General features: G+C 44.0%; 1 protein-coding gene across 50 annotated transcripts in view; it reads left to right on the top strand.

The window, feature by feature from the left end:
• SYNRG (synergin gamma) overlaps positions 1-15,934 on the top strand; it is a 98,129-nt gene extending 82,195 nt beyond the window's left edge. For 34 of the 50 annotated variants that reach the window (XM_078373785.1, XM_078373778.1, XM_078373767.1 and 31 more), the window contains 3 exons: positions 10,198-10,308; positions 10,640-10,675; positions 12,042-15,934. In XM_078373785.1, the coding sequence (XP_078229911.1) occupies positions 10,198-10,308; positions 10,640-10,675; positions 12,042-12,173 (279 nt within the window). In that variant the 3' untranslated portion in view covers positions 12,174-15,934. The remainder of the gene's footprint in view (positions 1-10,197; positions 10,309-10,639; positions 10,676-12,041) is intronic. The other 16 variants (XM_078373781.1, XM_078373773.1, XM_078373780.1 and 13 more) reach the window with 1 other exon arrangement.
• The last annotated feature ends 719 nt before the right edge of the window (positions 15,935-16,653 follow it).

Below are 16,653 nucleotides of genomic sequence, written 5' to 3'. Positions count from 1 at the left end.
CAGGAGAAGTGCTTGAACCTGGGAGGCGGAGGTTGCAGTAAGCCAAGATCATGCGTCTCAAAAAAAAAAAATATATATATATACACACACACACACACATCTATGTATATACACACAATAAGATGCAAAAATCTTGGTTATACTACTCAAAGAGTTTGAAAATGCCTATCCCCATATAACCCAGGCCGCTATTAAAATGTAGATTACTCCATCATTCCAGAAGTTTTTTATGCACCTTCTTAATCATAACCCTACTCAGATATAATCCCTGGTCTGATTTTTTATACCAGGGATTAATTTCGTTCGGGCCTTTTTAAAGATTCCTTGGAATTTGATTTTGTTATTTTGAAGAAAGGCTATTGGGTTTGGGGCCCATCTAACCAGGAGTGTTGCCCTGTTCACATATGGTGGCCCTGACTCCTTTAGTGTAAACAAATGTGAAGTAAATGGAGAGAAGGGCTGGGCATTTATGCCCTTCCCTCAGACTCCTGTTGTGAGCATCCTTTTCTACCATCAGTGTCTAGATGCTAAAGAGTGGTTTTAGCTGACTTTTGTTTTTTAAGACACCAGGTAAGGGTATAGAGATGAATTAATCTTCTAACTTGACAACACAGGAATGCACTGCAAATTGTACATGAACACCAGAGTATTCATTTCTCTAATTACCCATGTTATTCTCATTATAATTGCATTTTTCACTAGGTTAGCCGTGACAGAACAATCCTCCTTTACTCAGATTATACCATGTCATTATACTCTTGAAAAGTGGTAGAGATGTCCTCTGTCTGTAAAACTTAAGTTGCCCACTGCATGAAGAATAGCACACATTCCACAGAAATAGTATAAGGTGTTACTTGTCATGAGGAAGCCTTTACTCTAACAGAACTGATAAGAATAGCTGTATAGTCAGGTGTGGTGGCTCATGCCTGTAATCTCAGCACTTTGGGAGGCTGAGGTGGGAGGATCATGAGGTCAGGAGTTCAAGACCAGCCTGACTAACATGGTGAAACCCCATCTCTACTAAAAATACAAAAATGAGTTGGGCATGGTGGCGTATGCCTGTAATCCCAGCTACTCGGGAGACTGAGACAGGAGAATCACTTGAATCCAGGAGGTGGAGGTTGCAGTGAGCTGAGATCACACTACTGCACTCCAGCCTGGGCAACAGAGTGAGACTCTGTCTCAAAAAAAAAGAATAGCTGTTTAAATGTAAATGACATAAACCAACATCTTTGTAGTTCAAATCATTTGTAACAAAACTGTACAAACTCCCAGGACTCTGAATTAGATGCTCAAAACGGGAATCATCAGAGAGAGGCATGATTGAGGTTTTACAGGAATTTTGTAATGCTTTATATTATTGCTTCACTTCAGGTAAATGACTTCCTTAATGAACTATATTGCCGCAATGCCCTTTGATTCCATATTACTGCTATTACTACTACTACTACTACTACTGGTTACCATTTATTAATATTTTGCACGTAGGGCCTGCCAGGCATTGTGCTATATGCTTTACATTCATTCTGATTTAATCCTGGTAACAACCCCATGTCATCACATATTGAGTCTGTATAAGGGGAAGGTAGGAGGGGAAGAATGAGAGAAAGTGATGTGACAACAGAAGCAGAGAGAAGAAGATTCGAGTGGCAGGTGCTACCTGCTGGCTTTGAAGATAGGATCACGAGCCAAGGAGTGCAGAGGCCATCTCTAAAAGCTGGATTAGAAGTATAATCATTTTTATAGGTGAAGAAATTAGCGCTTTGAGAAGATGAAACTTGACTGAAACTGACAAGTCTGGGATGTGAATCTATATCATTTCAGAATCCATTCTTCTTCCTACTCTGTGTTACGTCCAGCTTTTAAGATATTGAAAATGACTTATTTCTTCTCATGAAGACTCTGAGGCTGTTCCCATCGGAAGACAGCTGCATCACTTTTCTTCAGTGACAGTCACAGAATGTAGTGCTCCATCACAGCAGTCATGCTTGGGCTAAGGAAGGCAGGGTACACAGTCTTCAACTCCAAATTCTGACTCCTTGATGTTTATTAGAGCTGGAAATTACAGTTACTTCTCAATATATGGGGAGTTGGTTCCAGGACATCCCCCATTTCTGGACATAAAAATCTGCAGATGTTCAAGTCCCTGATATAAAATGGCCTAGGATTTTCATATAACCCATGTGCATCCTCCTGTATATTTTAAATAATCTTTAGATTACTTATCACACCTAATACAATGTAAATGCTGTGTAAATAGTTATTATGCTGTATTGGATTTTTTATTTATATCATTTTTGTTTTGTTCTATTTTTTCCTTCGAATATTTTTGATCTGAGGTTTGTTGAACTCTCATAGATATGGAACCCATGGATACCGAGGGCTGACTATACTGGCAAAGCTTTACGCTATCTCTTAATCCTCTTTATCCATGGGCTAAGACTCCCTCTTGTGGGAGAAGTGTTATCTCCTCCTGGCACAGATGGAAGACCTGCTTCTTTCTCAAGAGGTGAAAATCACCTATTTTAGTGAGATATGTGATGCACTCTGAGGTTAACTCTTAAGTGAATTGTCATCTAAGGTTTTATCTTGTGAAGTGGGTTGAAGTTTGGAGCAAAGAATTTGGTCCTGGAAAATAAAATTAATCAATTTTTGCCATATAAAATCTAAGAAGAGAAAAGGCTGTTATTTGCCTGAATTTTAGTCAATTGGCAATCACACAGCCTCTTTGATTTCACTATTCACTTCAGTGAAGTATGAATTCTTTTGTACTTCCTTTCAATGTGAAATTTACCAGTGAATTTCAGAGTACTTGCTTCCTGTTGCTATGACATATCAAGAGAACAGTTTATTTTTATGGTGATAGCATTTTGTCATCTTGACAGTCTGAACAATGTTTGAGAGACATAATCTTTTTTTTTTTTTTTTTTTTTTTTTAAAGACAGCGTTTCACCATGTTAGGCTGGTCTTGAACTCCCAGCCTCAGGTGATCCACCCACCTTGGCCTTCAAAGTGCTTGGATTACAGGCGTGAGTCACCACGCCCAGCCTAGAGACAGAATCTTTGCTATGCCTCGCATGGCTATCCTCAGGTGACAGAAGGTGGCTGTGGTAGACAGAATGTTGGCTCCCTCAAAGCTGCCCATGGCCCTGGAACTTGTGAATATGTTACCTTTGCAAATAGGATTAAGTTAAAGGTCTCTCATTGAGGAAATTATCCTGGATTACCCAGGTAGGCCCAGTGTCGTCACATGGATCCTTATAGGGATATAAGAGAGAAAAAATGATGTGACAACAGAATCAGAGAGAAGAGAGTGGCAGATGCTACCTGCTAGCTTTGAAGATGGAACCACAAGCCAGAGAATGCAGAGGCAGTCCCTAGACGCTAGAAAAGGCAAGGAAACAGATTTTCCCCTAGAACTCCCAGAAGGAATACAGTCCTGCTCACCCTTGTGACTTCTGAAATCCCCAACTGTAAAAGGATACATTTACATTGTTTTAAGCCATTAAGTTTGTGCTACTTTGTTACAGCAGCAGTAGGAAAGATTATACAAGACGTTGTAGCAAAGCCAGTACCAAAACTCTATAATTGCTTATGGAACCTGGTTAGATGACCCTTTATATCAGCCAAATTAGACCAGGTTATGCTTCGGTAACAAACAGCTTCTTCCATCTTAGCAATATAAAACAGCAAAGCTTTATTTCTTGCTCAGGCTCTGTGTCCATCTCAAGTTGGCGGAGGCTCTGTGCCATGCCCTCCTTACTCAGGGACCCAGGTTGACAGAGCCTCCACCATGTGGAACATAGCTGGTGTCCATGGGAGGGTCAAGGAAACATGAAAAATAGCACATTGGTCTTAAAGGCTTCCTCCTGAAGGTGACACTCTTGACTGAGATGAAAAGTCTTGCTCTGTCACCCAGGCTGGAGTACAGTGGCACCATCTCAGCTCACTGCAACCTCCGCCTCTCAGGATCAAGCTATTCTCCTGTTGCAGCCTCCCATGTAGCTAGGATTACAGGTGCCCACCACCACGCCCTGCTAATTTTTTTGTATTTTTAGTAGAGATGGGGTTTTGCCATGTTGGCCAGGCTGGTCTCCAACTCCTGGCCTTAGGTGATCCACCTGCCTCAGCCTCCCAAAGTGCTCGGATTACAGGTGTGAGCCACTACGTGCCGGGCCTACATCTGACTTTTGCTCAGTTTGACTGTGGCAAGTTACAGGGCTATGCCTGATTTTGAAAAGAGGGCAGGGAAGGCCAATCCTACCATTCCTTAAAAAGGAGAAAGATTAGGTTGGTTCACGCCTGTAATCCCAGCCCTTTGGGAGGCCGAGATGGGTGAATCACAAGGTCAGGAGATCAAGACCATCCTTGCCAGCATGGTGAAACCCCATTGCTACTGAAAATACAAAAATTAGCTGCGTGTGATGGCACGGGCCTGTAATCACAGCTACTTGGGAGGCTGAGGCAGGAGAATTACTTGAACCTGGGAGGTGGAGGTTACAGTGAGCTGAGATCGTGCTACTGTACTCCAGCCTGGTGACACAGCAAGACTCCCATCTCAAAAAAAAAAAAAAAGAAAGATTGGTGAAGAACACTAATTACTACCAAATTCTTCTTCCTTAGGATCTTCTTGGCCAGGCAGTGGCTCAGGCCTGTAATCCCAGCACTTTGGGAGGCCAAGGTGGGCGGATCACCTGAGGTCAGGAGTTCAAGATCAGCCTGACCAACATGGAGAAGCCCCATTTGTGCTCAAAATACAAAAAAATTAGCCAGATGTGGTGGTGCATGCCTATAATCCCAGCTACTCGGGAGGCTGAGGCAGGGGAATCACTTGAACCTGAGAAGCAGAGGTTGTGGTGAGTCAAGATCGTGCCACTGCACTCCAGCCTGGGCAACAAGAGCAAAACTCCATCTCAAAAAAAAAAAAGCAAACAAAAAAAAAATTAAACAAGGATCTTCTTGGACACCATTGTAGCAGTTTATCGTAGGCTAAAGATTCAGGATTACATGTCTCAGTCTGACACCAGGACTTATCATTGTCAATAGGCCATATGTAATATATATTTATTTTAAAATATTTACTAAATGCATGATATACTTGCCAAATAAAGAGATGATTAAGGTGACTTGTAGAGGGCATACCTTCTTATACAATGACAGCCATTAGTTGGTGCCAAACTGTTACTATTATACTACAATAATCATCCTGTTTTTTATACATATGTACTTAGGAAGGTTAATTTGGTCAGCTGAAAGAGCTATTTGATCACAGGGTCATTTATGCAGAGCCTTGGTTTTCATTGGAGATTACCGTATGTCCTTTTCATTTGCTTTCCTTTTGCCTTTGGTAAACAGATATTAGGGGGCTTCTCTTGGTTGATTTCAGGACTCAGAGTTTTCTCAGATTCTAATTATTTCTCAAATAGCCCTGATTCAATAACATGGTAACTATCTATAATGTGGATTACAGAGGTGAGACTATGTTTTAACCTCTTTAAAAAGCTTGCTGAGAGTTTGTGTCAAAGTGAATAATGGTGATAATATAGACAGTTTTTCCCTTCCAGAGCATGTTTTATGTTTATCTGAAATATATATAAATGGGAGAGAGGTGTAGGGCAAGTGAAATTGTTAACATTTTACAGATGACTGACTGCAGAACAAGTAAGTGGTAGTGCCAGCCTCTTCTGCATTTGACCACAGTGACCATGTCGCACTAAAAAGGAAAAGAGGGGAAAGAAAACAGAGCTGGGTGTGATGGCTCATGCCTGTAATCCCAGCACTTTGGGAGACAGAGGCAGGTGGATCACCTGAGATTGGGAGTTCGAGACCAGCCTGACCAACATAGAGAAACCCCATCTCTACTAAAAATACAAAATTAGCTGGGCATGGTGGAGTATGCCTGTAATCCTAGCTAATTTGGAGACTGAGGCAGGAAAATCGCTTGAACCTTGAAGGCGGAGGTTGTGGTGCCGAGGTCGAACCATTGCACTCCAGCCTGGGCAACAAGAGTAAAACTCCCATCTCAAAAAAAAAAAAAAAAAAAAAGAAAAGAAAACATACCCTATGACTTGACTAAGGCCATGTAAGTTTACTATGATCACGTACATCAGCGTCCCCTGCACACGGTTGAAACATACACCTCACCTTTTCTTTGAAAACCATGTGTTCTTCCTTACCCAGCTGTGATCTCAATGGATCTAGCTCAAATGTGTTTAAGAAAGTTTCGTGGTGCTAGTTTGTGGTTTATTATTTCAAATTAGAAAGGAACAGGGAACATCATACATAATCTACACATTTTTATTTTTATAAGGAGAAATCTTTTTTCTGGTGAGGAAAAATACAGATGATATAATTTTGCGTTGTTGCTCAAAAATGATGTGTAAACTTCTCAGTGATTCAGACTGGAATAACTATGGGAAATGTAGCTGTTTTTGTGGCAGGTATTTGCCATCCTCCTGGGTCACCTCAGTATCCATGAGGACAAACAGCCACCATGCCAGGCCCACAGATGCTTGACCGCCCGGAGCACAGGCCCTTGTTTCTCCTGCCCTTCAGCCACCTGCTCGCATCATCATGGTGGGCTGTCTTAGCAAACACTGTGCTGTGCCTGTGCAACCTCGGACTCAGACATCTAACTTCCTGAGACAGATTGGCAACCGTCCATTGTCTCAGTCTTCACTGGCACTGCTCTTGTTTTTGGTTCTCAAGACAGGACATTGTCTCTTTTACTGTGGTCCTATCAACCCTCTTCTGTCTTTGCTTTTCTCACCTGCTTACTCTCCACGGTTCATGGGGCATCCCTACTCACTCCCTCCAGTCATACTCAGTGGATAGAACCCAAACAGAATCAGTGCAGCCATCCACGTTCTCCACCCCTACCCTGACCCATGTGTGCTGGGGGAGAGAATCACACCACCCTGAGTTTGCTGCTTGGCGTTCACAAGGCTACTGCTATTTCAGACCCAGCTGATGATCTCACCTCCTGCTTGAGAGCAAGGATAAGACCTCTGGGAGGAACTCCTCAACTTCTAGGCTCCCACCTAAGATTTCATTCTGTTGCACTAGGGTGTTAGAGCCAGTTCTTACTGGCTTGCAAGAGTTGATTGTTAAATGTTGAGGAATTGGGCCAGGTGCAGTGGCTCATGCCTGTAATCCCAGCACTTTGGGAGGCCGAGGAGGGTGGATCACGAGATCAAGAGATCGAGACCATCCTTGTGTCAATATGGTGAAACCCCGTCTCTACTAAAAATACAAAAACTTAGCTGGGCATGGTGGCGCACGCCTATAATCCCAGCTACTCAGGAGGCTGAGGCAGGAGAATTGCCTGAACCCAGGAGGCAGAGGTTGCGGTGAGCCGAGATCGTGCCATTGCACTCCAGCCTGGGTAACAAGAGCAAAACTCCATCTCAAAAAAAAAAAAAAAAGCAATTTTATGAGCCATTTGTTAAGTAGTTATTACTAAAAATTAAATGAAGACTGGGTGCAGTGGCTCATATCTGTAATCCTAACACTTCAGGAGGCTGAGGTGGAAGGATTGCTTGAGGCCAGAAGTTCTAGACCAGCCTGGGCAACATAGCAAGACCTCATCTCTACTAAGAATAAAGAAGTTAGCCAGGTGTAGTGGTACACACCTTTAGTCCCAGCTACTCAGGAGGCTGAGGCAAAAGAATTGCTTGATTCCAGGAGTTTGAGGCTACGGTGAGCCATGATCATGCCTCTGTACTCCAGCCTTGGTGACAGAGTGAGACTCTAGCTCAAAAGCAAAACAAAAAACACAAATTAAATGATATAAATTTGCAGTTAAATAAATTATATTAAAAATAGGGGTAATGCTTAAAACATCCTAGTTCTTAAATTTTACTGTTGTCCAGCTTTCAGGGTTATGTGTGTCTCAGTTCTTTAAGCACTGAGGAAATCCCTCAGTGCTAAAAAGTGATGGAGAAAATGTTACTAGTACAGATCAAACTTAAAAGTGTGTGGCCAGGTGTGGTGGCTCATGCCTGTAATCCCAGCTCTTTTGGAGGCTGAGGCGTGTGGATTACAAGGTCAGGAGTTTGAGACCAGCCTGGCCAATATGGTGAAATGCTGTCTCTACTAAAAATACAAATATTAACTGGGCTTGGTGGTGCATGCCCATAGTCCCAGCTACTCAAGAGTCTGAGGCAGAAGAATTGCTTGAACCTAGGAGGCAGAGGTTGTAGTGAGCTTAGATTGCACCACTGGACTCTAGCCTGGGTCAAAGAGCGAGACCCTGTCTCAAAAAAAAAAGTATGTTAGCCAGGCATGGTGGTGCACACCTGTAGTCCCAGCTACTTGGGAGGCTGAGGCAGGAGGATCGCTTGAGCTCAGGTGGCAAAAGCTAGCGTGAGCCAAGATGACACCACCACACTCCAGCCTGGGCAACAGATTCAGACCCTGTCTCAAAATAAATAAAAATAAAAGTGTGCTGCAGGGCTGGGCGCAGTGGCTCATGCCTGTAATCCCACCACTTCGGCAGGATCACTTGAGCCCAGGAGTTCACGATCACCCTGGGCAACATAGGGAGACATCTTACAAAAAATCAAAAAAATGACCTGGACATGGTGGCACGCACGTGTGGTCCAAGCTATTTGAGGGGCTGAGGTGGGAGGATCTCTCGAGCCCACAAAGTCAAGGCTGCAGTGAGCTGTGATCATGCCATTACACTCCAGCCTGAGCAACAGAGCAAATGGACAGCTTTCCAAGATTGAGACCTACCCTTTTAACTTTTTTTTTTTTTTAGTTAGGAGTGAATTAGATGATGCATGTAAAGAGCTTAGTATAGTGCTCATCAAAGTAAGGGCTTATTAGCTGTTGTTCTATTTATGGTCTGTAGCTGGTGACTTCCAGATCTGTCCGTAAGCACTAGGCCTGTATGTATATTCAGCCCCCTGCTTCTATAGCATGTGGCCTTCGCTGTCCCACAGGCAGCTCCAGCTCAGCTTGTACGAAACTGAACTCTTCTCCTCAGCCTCCATCCTCAAGCCTGGTCCTTCTCTCACATGTCTCATTATGGTGACTTTTCTCAGCTGCCCGGGCCCTCCAACTTCTCACCTCCAACAAGTCAGCCAGGCCTTGTCGTTCTCCTGCCTTAGCAGCTCTTTCACCTGTCCATTTCTCTGCATTCCGCACCGCCGCTGCCTTCATTCTGACCATCAGTATCTGTCTCCAGGACTGCCGCAGCAGCCTTCTGGCTGAGGCCCCGCGATTGCCACCCCCCAATTCATTGCCTATTCTGCAGCATAGGCGGTATCTTATCTGTCAATAATACGAACCTGTCATGATCTAGTTGGAACCCTTAGTGGCTTCCAGGATGCTCCTTGTCTTCCTTAAGGTTCTCATGCTGCGACTTCATCTTCCTCCTTTCCTGGGCTCTGCCCCCACCCTCTAGATTCCTTCCCATACCTCGTCTTTAGTTCAGAGGTCTTTGCGCTTGCTGCTGCTTCCGCATAGAATATCCTTCCCTCCCTTACCTCACCCAGCCCCATCCCCTTCACTTAGCAATTCCCATCTAGATTCAATCAAGGTGATTCTAAGTTCTAGGAAGCAGGCCAGGTATGGTGGCTCATGCCTGTAATCCCACCATTCTGGGAGGGCAAGGTGGTAGATCACCTGAGGTCAGGAGTTCAAGACCAGCCTGACCAACATGGTGAAACCCTGTCTCTACTAAAAACACAAAATTAGCCGGGCATGTTGGCACGCCTGTAATCCCAGCTACTTGGAAGGCTGAGGCAGGAGAATCGCTTGAATCTGGGAGGCAGAAGTTGCCGGCGACAGAACAAGACTCTGTCTCAAAAAAAAAGTTCTAGGAAGCAGTCTCTGGCTTCAGGACCCTCCCTCCTTGGGTTGGGCTAAGTGCCCCTCCCTTGTGCCCTGGCACTCAGGACTTCCCCTGAGTAAGCACACCCGGCACTCATGGCACTGCACTGGCTCCCCTGGGTGGCCACCGAAGACCGAGTTCTCAGAGGCCAGAGGACATATTTTACTGGTGCCAGCTTTCCTAGCACCTGGAACATAGTGGGTTCTCAGATGTTTGGGAAGTTTAATGATTGTAGTGGTGGCATTAGAGAGTTCTTAACTTGCCACCAGACCTACTGGGGGTGAGTGACAAGGGAGTGTGAAGCGAACAGCTCATGGACTCGCTGGACTTCTTACCCGTTTGTCTTATCATCCTCACAGCCAGATGAGAACTCGCTGGATTTTTCCTCCTGTATGCTACGGCCTGGGATTAAAAATGCTCAGGAACTTGCCTGCGGCGTGTGCCTCTTAAATGTGGACTCAAGGAGCCGGGTAAGTCACGTAGCTCCCCTTGCAGATGGCAAAGGGCCTCCCTAACGCGACTCGGGACAACCTCATCTGGCCCACTTTATTGCAAAGCTTGTGACCAGAAGTGGGGATTTTCTCAAGTCCTAAAAGCTGATGATGGGAGCAGACACGGGAGAGCAGGGTGGGCGGCGGGGGGTGGGGAGCTGTGGGGAGAATGGACACCGCTCTGGTGCCTGCAGCAGCCTGTGCATTGTGGGTTGGTTAGGAGGAAAGGGTGAACCTGTAAGGATGTATTTGGAGGCCAGAGGCCCTGTTCTGGGAATTTTGTTGACCTATGGTTTCAACATTATTTCAGAAAGAAGAGAAGCCTGCAGAAGAACATCCTAAAAAAGTATGAACCAGTTACACCTTATCTTAGTGTCTCCATCTGAATTTTGAGTATGGAAGGCAAATTGGATGATTCCATCCATCGCCATCCTGAACTGTTCCGATCATGAATCCTTCACTGAGTTGTTTTTGTTCTCATAATGTTTGATTTAATCAACTAATGTATCTGTGTGGGTCCACTTCTGTCTTATTTGCATGCTTGTTTCTCATAATTGGCTTCTGCTGTTGCCATTATTTTTCTCTGTGATGAATGAGGTAACAGAATAAGCAACTTCTGGAAGGCTGGAACTTGTAGTGACACACAGAAGGAGATCAAAGAGCTTCAGGATTTAGCTGTTTAGCTGTTGACAGACAAGAAGCAAATTGGAGGCTGGGTGTGGTGGCTCACACCTGTAATCCAGCATTTTGGGAGGCCAAGGTGGGCAGGTCACAAGGTCAGGAGATCGAGACCATCCTGGCTAACATGGTGAAACCCCGTCTCTACTGAAAATCAAAAAAAAAAAAAATTAGGCGGGTGTGGTGGTGCACGCCTGTAGTCCCAGCTACTCAGGAGGCTGAGGCAGGAGAATCATTAGAACCCAGGAGGTGGCGGTTGCAGTGAGCTGAGATCGCACCATTGCACTCGGGCAACAGAGTGAGACTCTGTCTCCAAAAAAAAGGCAAATTGGGTTTTAGAGTTGTTTATTTGCAGTGTGTTAGAAAACTAACCCCAGGAAGTGGTTGAGATATGGACTACTTTTCCATGGCTGACTGTAGCTTACTGGTAAGCCTACTCATCTGGAAATAATTCTTATGTGTTCAATGCCCATTCATTTCAAGGTATTTTATTTTTGAACTCTATGCCTGTTTGGATTTTTTGATAATGTAGATTCAGTTATTAGCTCCCAATGACATTAGACCCCGAGAGTTGTTTGTTATCTGTTGTTCTCTAACTCTCCTGTAATTTTTTGTCATGATAGGCTTGTGCTCAGCTACAGGAAAGTAAAGGATTGCATGCTGTAGGCAGATGCCAGCCTTGGGAGGAGGGCTTGCTCCAGCACAGTGTGGGGCAGAAATTATCCACAACCCTTGGCTACCTTGGTTCCCATTATCATGATTCCCCCCTCTGCCCCATAACCTGTGTCTGCCTTTTCCATGGAAGATTTGGCCGCCTGTTGCTGAAACTAGGTTTAGTGGTAACAGTTTTTATACCTTTAATTAGCAGTAAAAAACCTCTCTCTTGAATTCTTATAGCTACCCGTCAGCTTTTGTGTGTGTGCCATTTTGGCCTCAGCCTCTGTGACCTGGAGAGATGTACATGTTGGTTGCTGAAAAGCTCTTAGATGCAGAAAAAGCCTGACTTGCCCCACATCTCTGTTTATATCTGGCAGGCATTCAACTCAGAAACAGACAGTTTCAAGCTGGCCTATGGAGGGCACCAGTATCACGCCAGCTGTGCCAACTTCTGGATCAACTGTGTCGAACCAAAGCCTCCTGGCCTCATCCTGCCTGACCTGCTCTGAACAACTCCTCTGTGAAGCATCAACTTTTTTTTCTGTGACACCCTATGGGATGACAGGGACCAATAACTAGAATGCGAATGCTGCACAGCTGGCTGCCGTGACTCTAGATGAAGAACACCGCAAGGCACGGGGGACGCTGCCGGGCCCAGTCATTCCCACGGCCGGTCTTCGGGATTGGAGGTAAAACTGTCCCACCCAAACTGCACATGGCAACGGAAGTTTGCTCACTTCTCTCTACTTTTCTTAAGATCTTCTAAAATATGGACCATAGCTTTCTTGATCTAAGGAATAATTTGCTGCTGCAGTATTGAAACTGTGAAGAACTGACATTTGAAGAAAAATAAATTATTGTTGTGGGACAGGAACGGGCAATGGTTTCAAGCCAGTGCTTGTTTTTATGTAGGATGCGTACTGTCCCGTGAAGTAGAATGCGTTTATCTGCATTTAGTTTGTTAATGTCTGTAATGAATAAAAAGGGGGAGATTGTGATTAAATGATGTTCTGTGCCCATCTCCCCTGGATTGTAGCAGGCAGGTGAGTGTAGCTTTCACCAACTTTGTTGTCATAACCAAACCAGTTCTCTACTTTCATTTCTGTCAGCTATCAAGACTTTTTCCCAAAACAGGCCTGGGCACTCTGCTGTCATGAAGATTGCTCATTTTGACGGAGGCCCAAATCCTGTGTATCAGGATAATACCCTTCCCCTCCAGGAGCCTTCAGTGCAAACCTGTTTTGCCACATGCAAAGACTGCGACCGTGCAGTTTTCTCGGACGAGATTCAGAAAGGCAGTGGGATGAAATCTCTTTGCAGTGGCCCGTCTCCAAATTTCCAAAGATGACTGCATAGGGACCAACACTGCCTGACTTCACAGCAGTATCTTGAGAAAAACCTGAAAATTAATTCAGGGTGAAAATGTGGAGTTCTTGGCCTAGTGTAAAGTAGCAAGATGTGTATTTATGGGTAGATACATGACTTAGAAGAAGTAGAAGGAAACTGTTGAGAAATAGTACTGAATTTTAGATGGAAAAGCTCCTGCTTCCCGGTGTAGGGAATTTTCTTTGCCATTTAATCTGAATGCATAAAATTAGAGGGAAAAAGCCAAGTGGCTGAACACTGTGTTATTCCTAGGAAGAACATAGCGATCTGGGACACACGTCTCTGAACTGTTGTTGATGCGCTTTGTGAAGAGGTTTTTCAGTCTGCTTTACTTTCCTCTGCATGGCTTCGGCTCTCTGACCTAGACTTAGCTTTTATTTTTAAACTGAAAAGGTGTTTGTGTATATAATTGCTTTTACATAATTTATTTTCCCCATCAGGATAAATTCTATCTTGCTCCATCTTACAGCTTTTCCATGTTCTTCAAGAAAGGTTTAGAAGGTTTTCATTAAACAGCTGTTGGTGAGGCTTCTGCTTGACCTTCTGCATACCCGAATGCACAAGAGGCACTGGGAAGAGAAATGCTTTTCTCACTGGCTCCCAATGATACCATCTCTGGCCATTCATGACTGAGACAGCTCACTCTGAAGTGGCACCTTTGGAGCCTTTGCCCACCACAAGGCTAGTGGGACAGTTTTTGGCAGGCTTTTGCAGAGGCCTTGGTGCTTTCATCCTGGGCAGCGCCAGCTCCACATGGAGCTGGAATGCAAGCAGGCTTCTAATTGACCTTATAAACTTCATAACAGAACTATGACAACAGAATCTGCCTTTGCAGTAAGAATATTTCCCAGGAGTTAGAGACCAGCCCTGGGCAAGATAACAAGACCCCGACTGTACAAAAAAAGAATTAGCTGGGCATGGTGGTGTGCATCTATGGGCATTTGTGGTCCCAGCTACTTGGGAAGCTGAGGCGAGAGGATTGCATGAGTCCAGGAGTTTGAGGCTGCAGTAAGCTATGATCGTGCCACTGCACTCCAGCCTAGACTACTCTGTCTCTTAAAAAAAAAAAAAAGTTTCCCAGCTTGAATTTATAGTGCTGGAACTTTTCAAAATGCTCTGTAGACTCCTATCCCATCACAGTGGCCTAGTATCGACATTTAAAAAGTAAACTCACTTGTTAACTGGGCTGGTTTCTATTTCTGAGAAATTCCAGAATGCCTCAGATAAAATTCCTTAGTACCAAGGACGATAGGCTTAGTCACTCCTTGGGAGGTGCCACAGGGAAATTCAGCAGACATCAACAAAAAAAAGCTTTTGCTATGAAAAGTATTCAGTACCTTTCATATCTGTTGAATACTTGAAATGTTTAATTAGATGCCACCAATGGGGATCCGAGGAGTGTGGGACACTGTTGCGCTGCTTTTCTTTATAAACGTTTATAATGACAGCACTGCATTCAGCTTCACCTCAGCTCTTCTCGTTAGCCAGGAGCCCTGTGTCCTTGGAAACGGTAACCAAGGTTACTTATTTCCATACTGTGTATTGTGTCGGTGGCTTCACCCCACTGCTTGAATGGCGATTAAGCCCTTTTCTTTTTTTGGTGGGATGTTTTGCCTTTAAAATTTGTATGGCTTAGTGTGTAATTTAATTTTTGTCTGGACATGCTTGAGCTAGAAGAGGTACTGGATATCTTAGGATATTTTCCATGCTTTATTTTTCCTGTGGTTGCTAGTTAGCATTTCATATGGGTTGTGTGTGTTTAATTTGGATATTTTGGCTGGTCGCGGTGGCTCACGCCTGTAATCCCAGCACTTTGGGAGGCCGAGATGGGTGAATCACGAGGTCAACAGATCGAGACCATCCTGGTCAACATGGTGAAACCCCGTCTCTACTAAAAATACAAAAAATTAGCTGGGCATGGTGGTACACGCCTGTAGTCCCAGCTACATGGAGGCTGAGGTAGGAGAATTGCCCGAATCCTGGAGGCAGAGGTTGCGGTGAGCCGAGATCGCGCCATTGCACTCCAGCCTGGGTAACGAGCGAAACTCCGTCTCAAAAAAAAAAAAAAAAAAATTGGATATTTTGTGTACATATACACAGTTGAAGAGTCTTGGGGGGTCTTGTTTAAAAGTGTCTTTTCTTTGCCTGTTTAATGTGTGCTTCGGCTTTGGAAAGATCATAGGGGCTGTATGTTACAGAAATATGAAATGCTGGCCCTGTACTAGGGACCACTACAAAAATTCCCCTGAATACCTTCGAGGTCAAATGCCTTCCTTTGTGAACAGTTAATAAACTGACATTTTCAGACATTTGCCATTCAGACAGGGAGCGCTGTAGCCTGCTGTAGACCATTCCAGCAAATGTCAGTGTGTGTCGCCTGTATTTTTTATGTTTAAGGTATTTATTTCTTCAGGTAAGTGTGCACTAAATAGCAATATTGAAAAGCCCACTCCTTGCTGGGCTGAGGAAATAAAGCTTTAGTGAAACAGTTGGGAGAAAAATGCCACTTGACACATGCTTTTTATATCATTATAATGAAGCTTTTACTTAATTCCATCATTTATATGTTGATGTGAACGTTAAGTGGTTATTCACGTGGGACATCTCATTACTTTGTAGCTGTGGCTTTATTAACCAGTGAATGCTATGGCCTGTAGGGAAATGCATTGTCTTCTGTGTGATGTGGAATTTGCTCCTGTATTTTAAAAGATGGTATGTTTTTTTTTCCCTTGTTTATATTTTAATAACTGCTCTAATTGATATGTTTAGATATTATAAAGTTTTACCTTTAAAATATTTTCAGGGTCTGTTCTGAAATCACAGAACAGGCCCAGAACAGTTAGTGTTGTTAAACTTCACTAACCAAAATACAAGCGTAGAACAATGTCAGGCTACTAGACTTTTTCTTGGTCTTGTCTTTGTTGGGTTGATTTCACATAGATGCCAAGTCACCAGGATGAACAGGGGCCCACACACTTAGATTACAAAGGTATTCGACTTCCCATGTGTGAAGAACTTAGTTACAGCCCCATAGTGCTGCTTGCCAGGAATTCTACAGGTAATTTCCATTAATTACCAAGAACATCTGTTAGCAGGTATCTTCTCGCCCTAAGACAGTGGTGATTTGGGAGCTCTTATTCAGAAACTTCCAGACTCAAAGCTGAGCCTCATACTAAAGCAGCCAGGGCCTCCCTGGATGATGATGATGATTTTTGATCTTATAGCATTGGTTGGTTCCTCTGATTTCCCACAGAAACTATTAATAATTTTAATTTTCCTATTTAGAGAGTAATGATGCATGTTTATAAGAATGGGCGGCCAGGGGTATAAAGCAAGAAAAGGTAGACTTTAGATTGAAAAAAACCATTGCCACAAACCAGGTAAAATCTGGAGGATATTTGTCTAAACATGTAGCTACTGGCATATACATGGTTTCCTGCCAAAACTGACCCCCAAAAATCTAGAAGTCCTGTGGTGAGCAAGCTACAACCTCCCTGACAAATGAAGCCACATAAGCAGTGCCGTGACACGGTTCGCACGGGCAGAATCCCAGGCCGCCCTCCAGCCAGAATAAAGGCACCACGTGGAAAACACCCAGGAGTG

Source organism: Callithrix jacchus, chromosome 5 (assembly GCF_049354715.1).
Source record: "Callithrix jacchus isolate 240 chromosome 5, calJac240_pri, whole genome shotgun sequence".
Lineage (NCBI taxonomy): Eukaryota > Metazoa > Chordata > Mammalia > Primates > Cebidae > Callithrix > Callithrix jacchus.
Note: the sequence above shows the minus strand (reverse complement) of the source record. Positions and strands in the feature narration are given on the sequence as shown.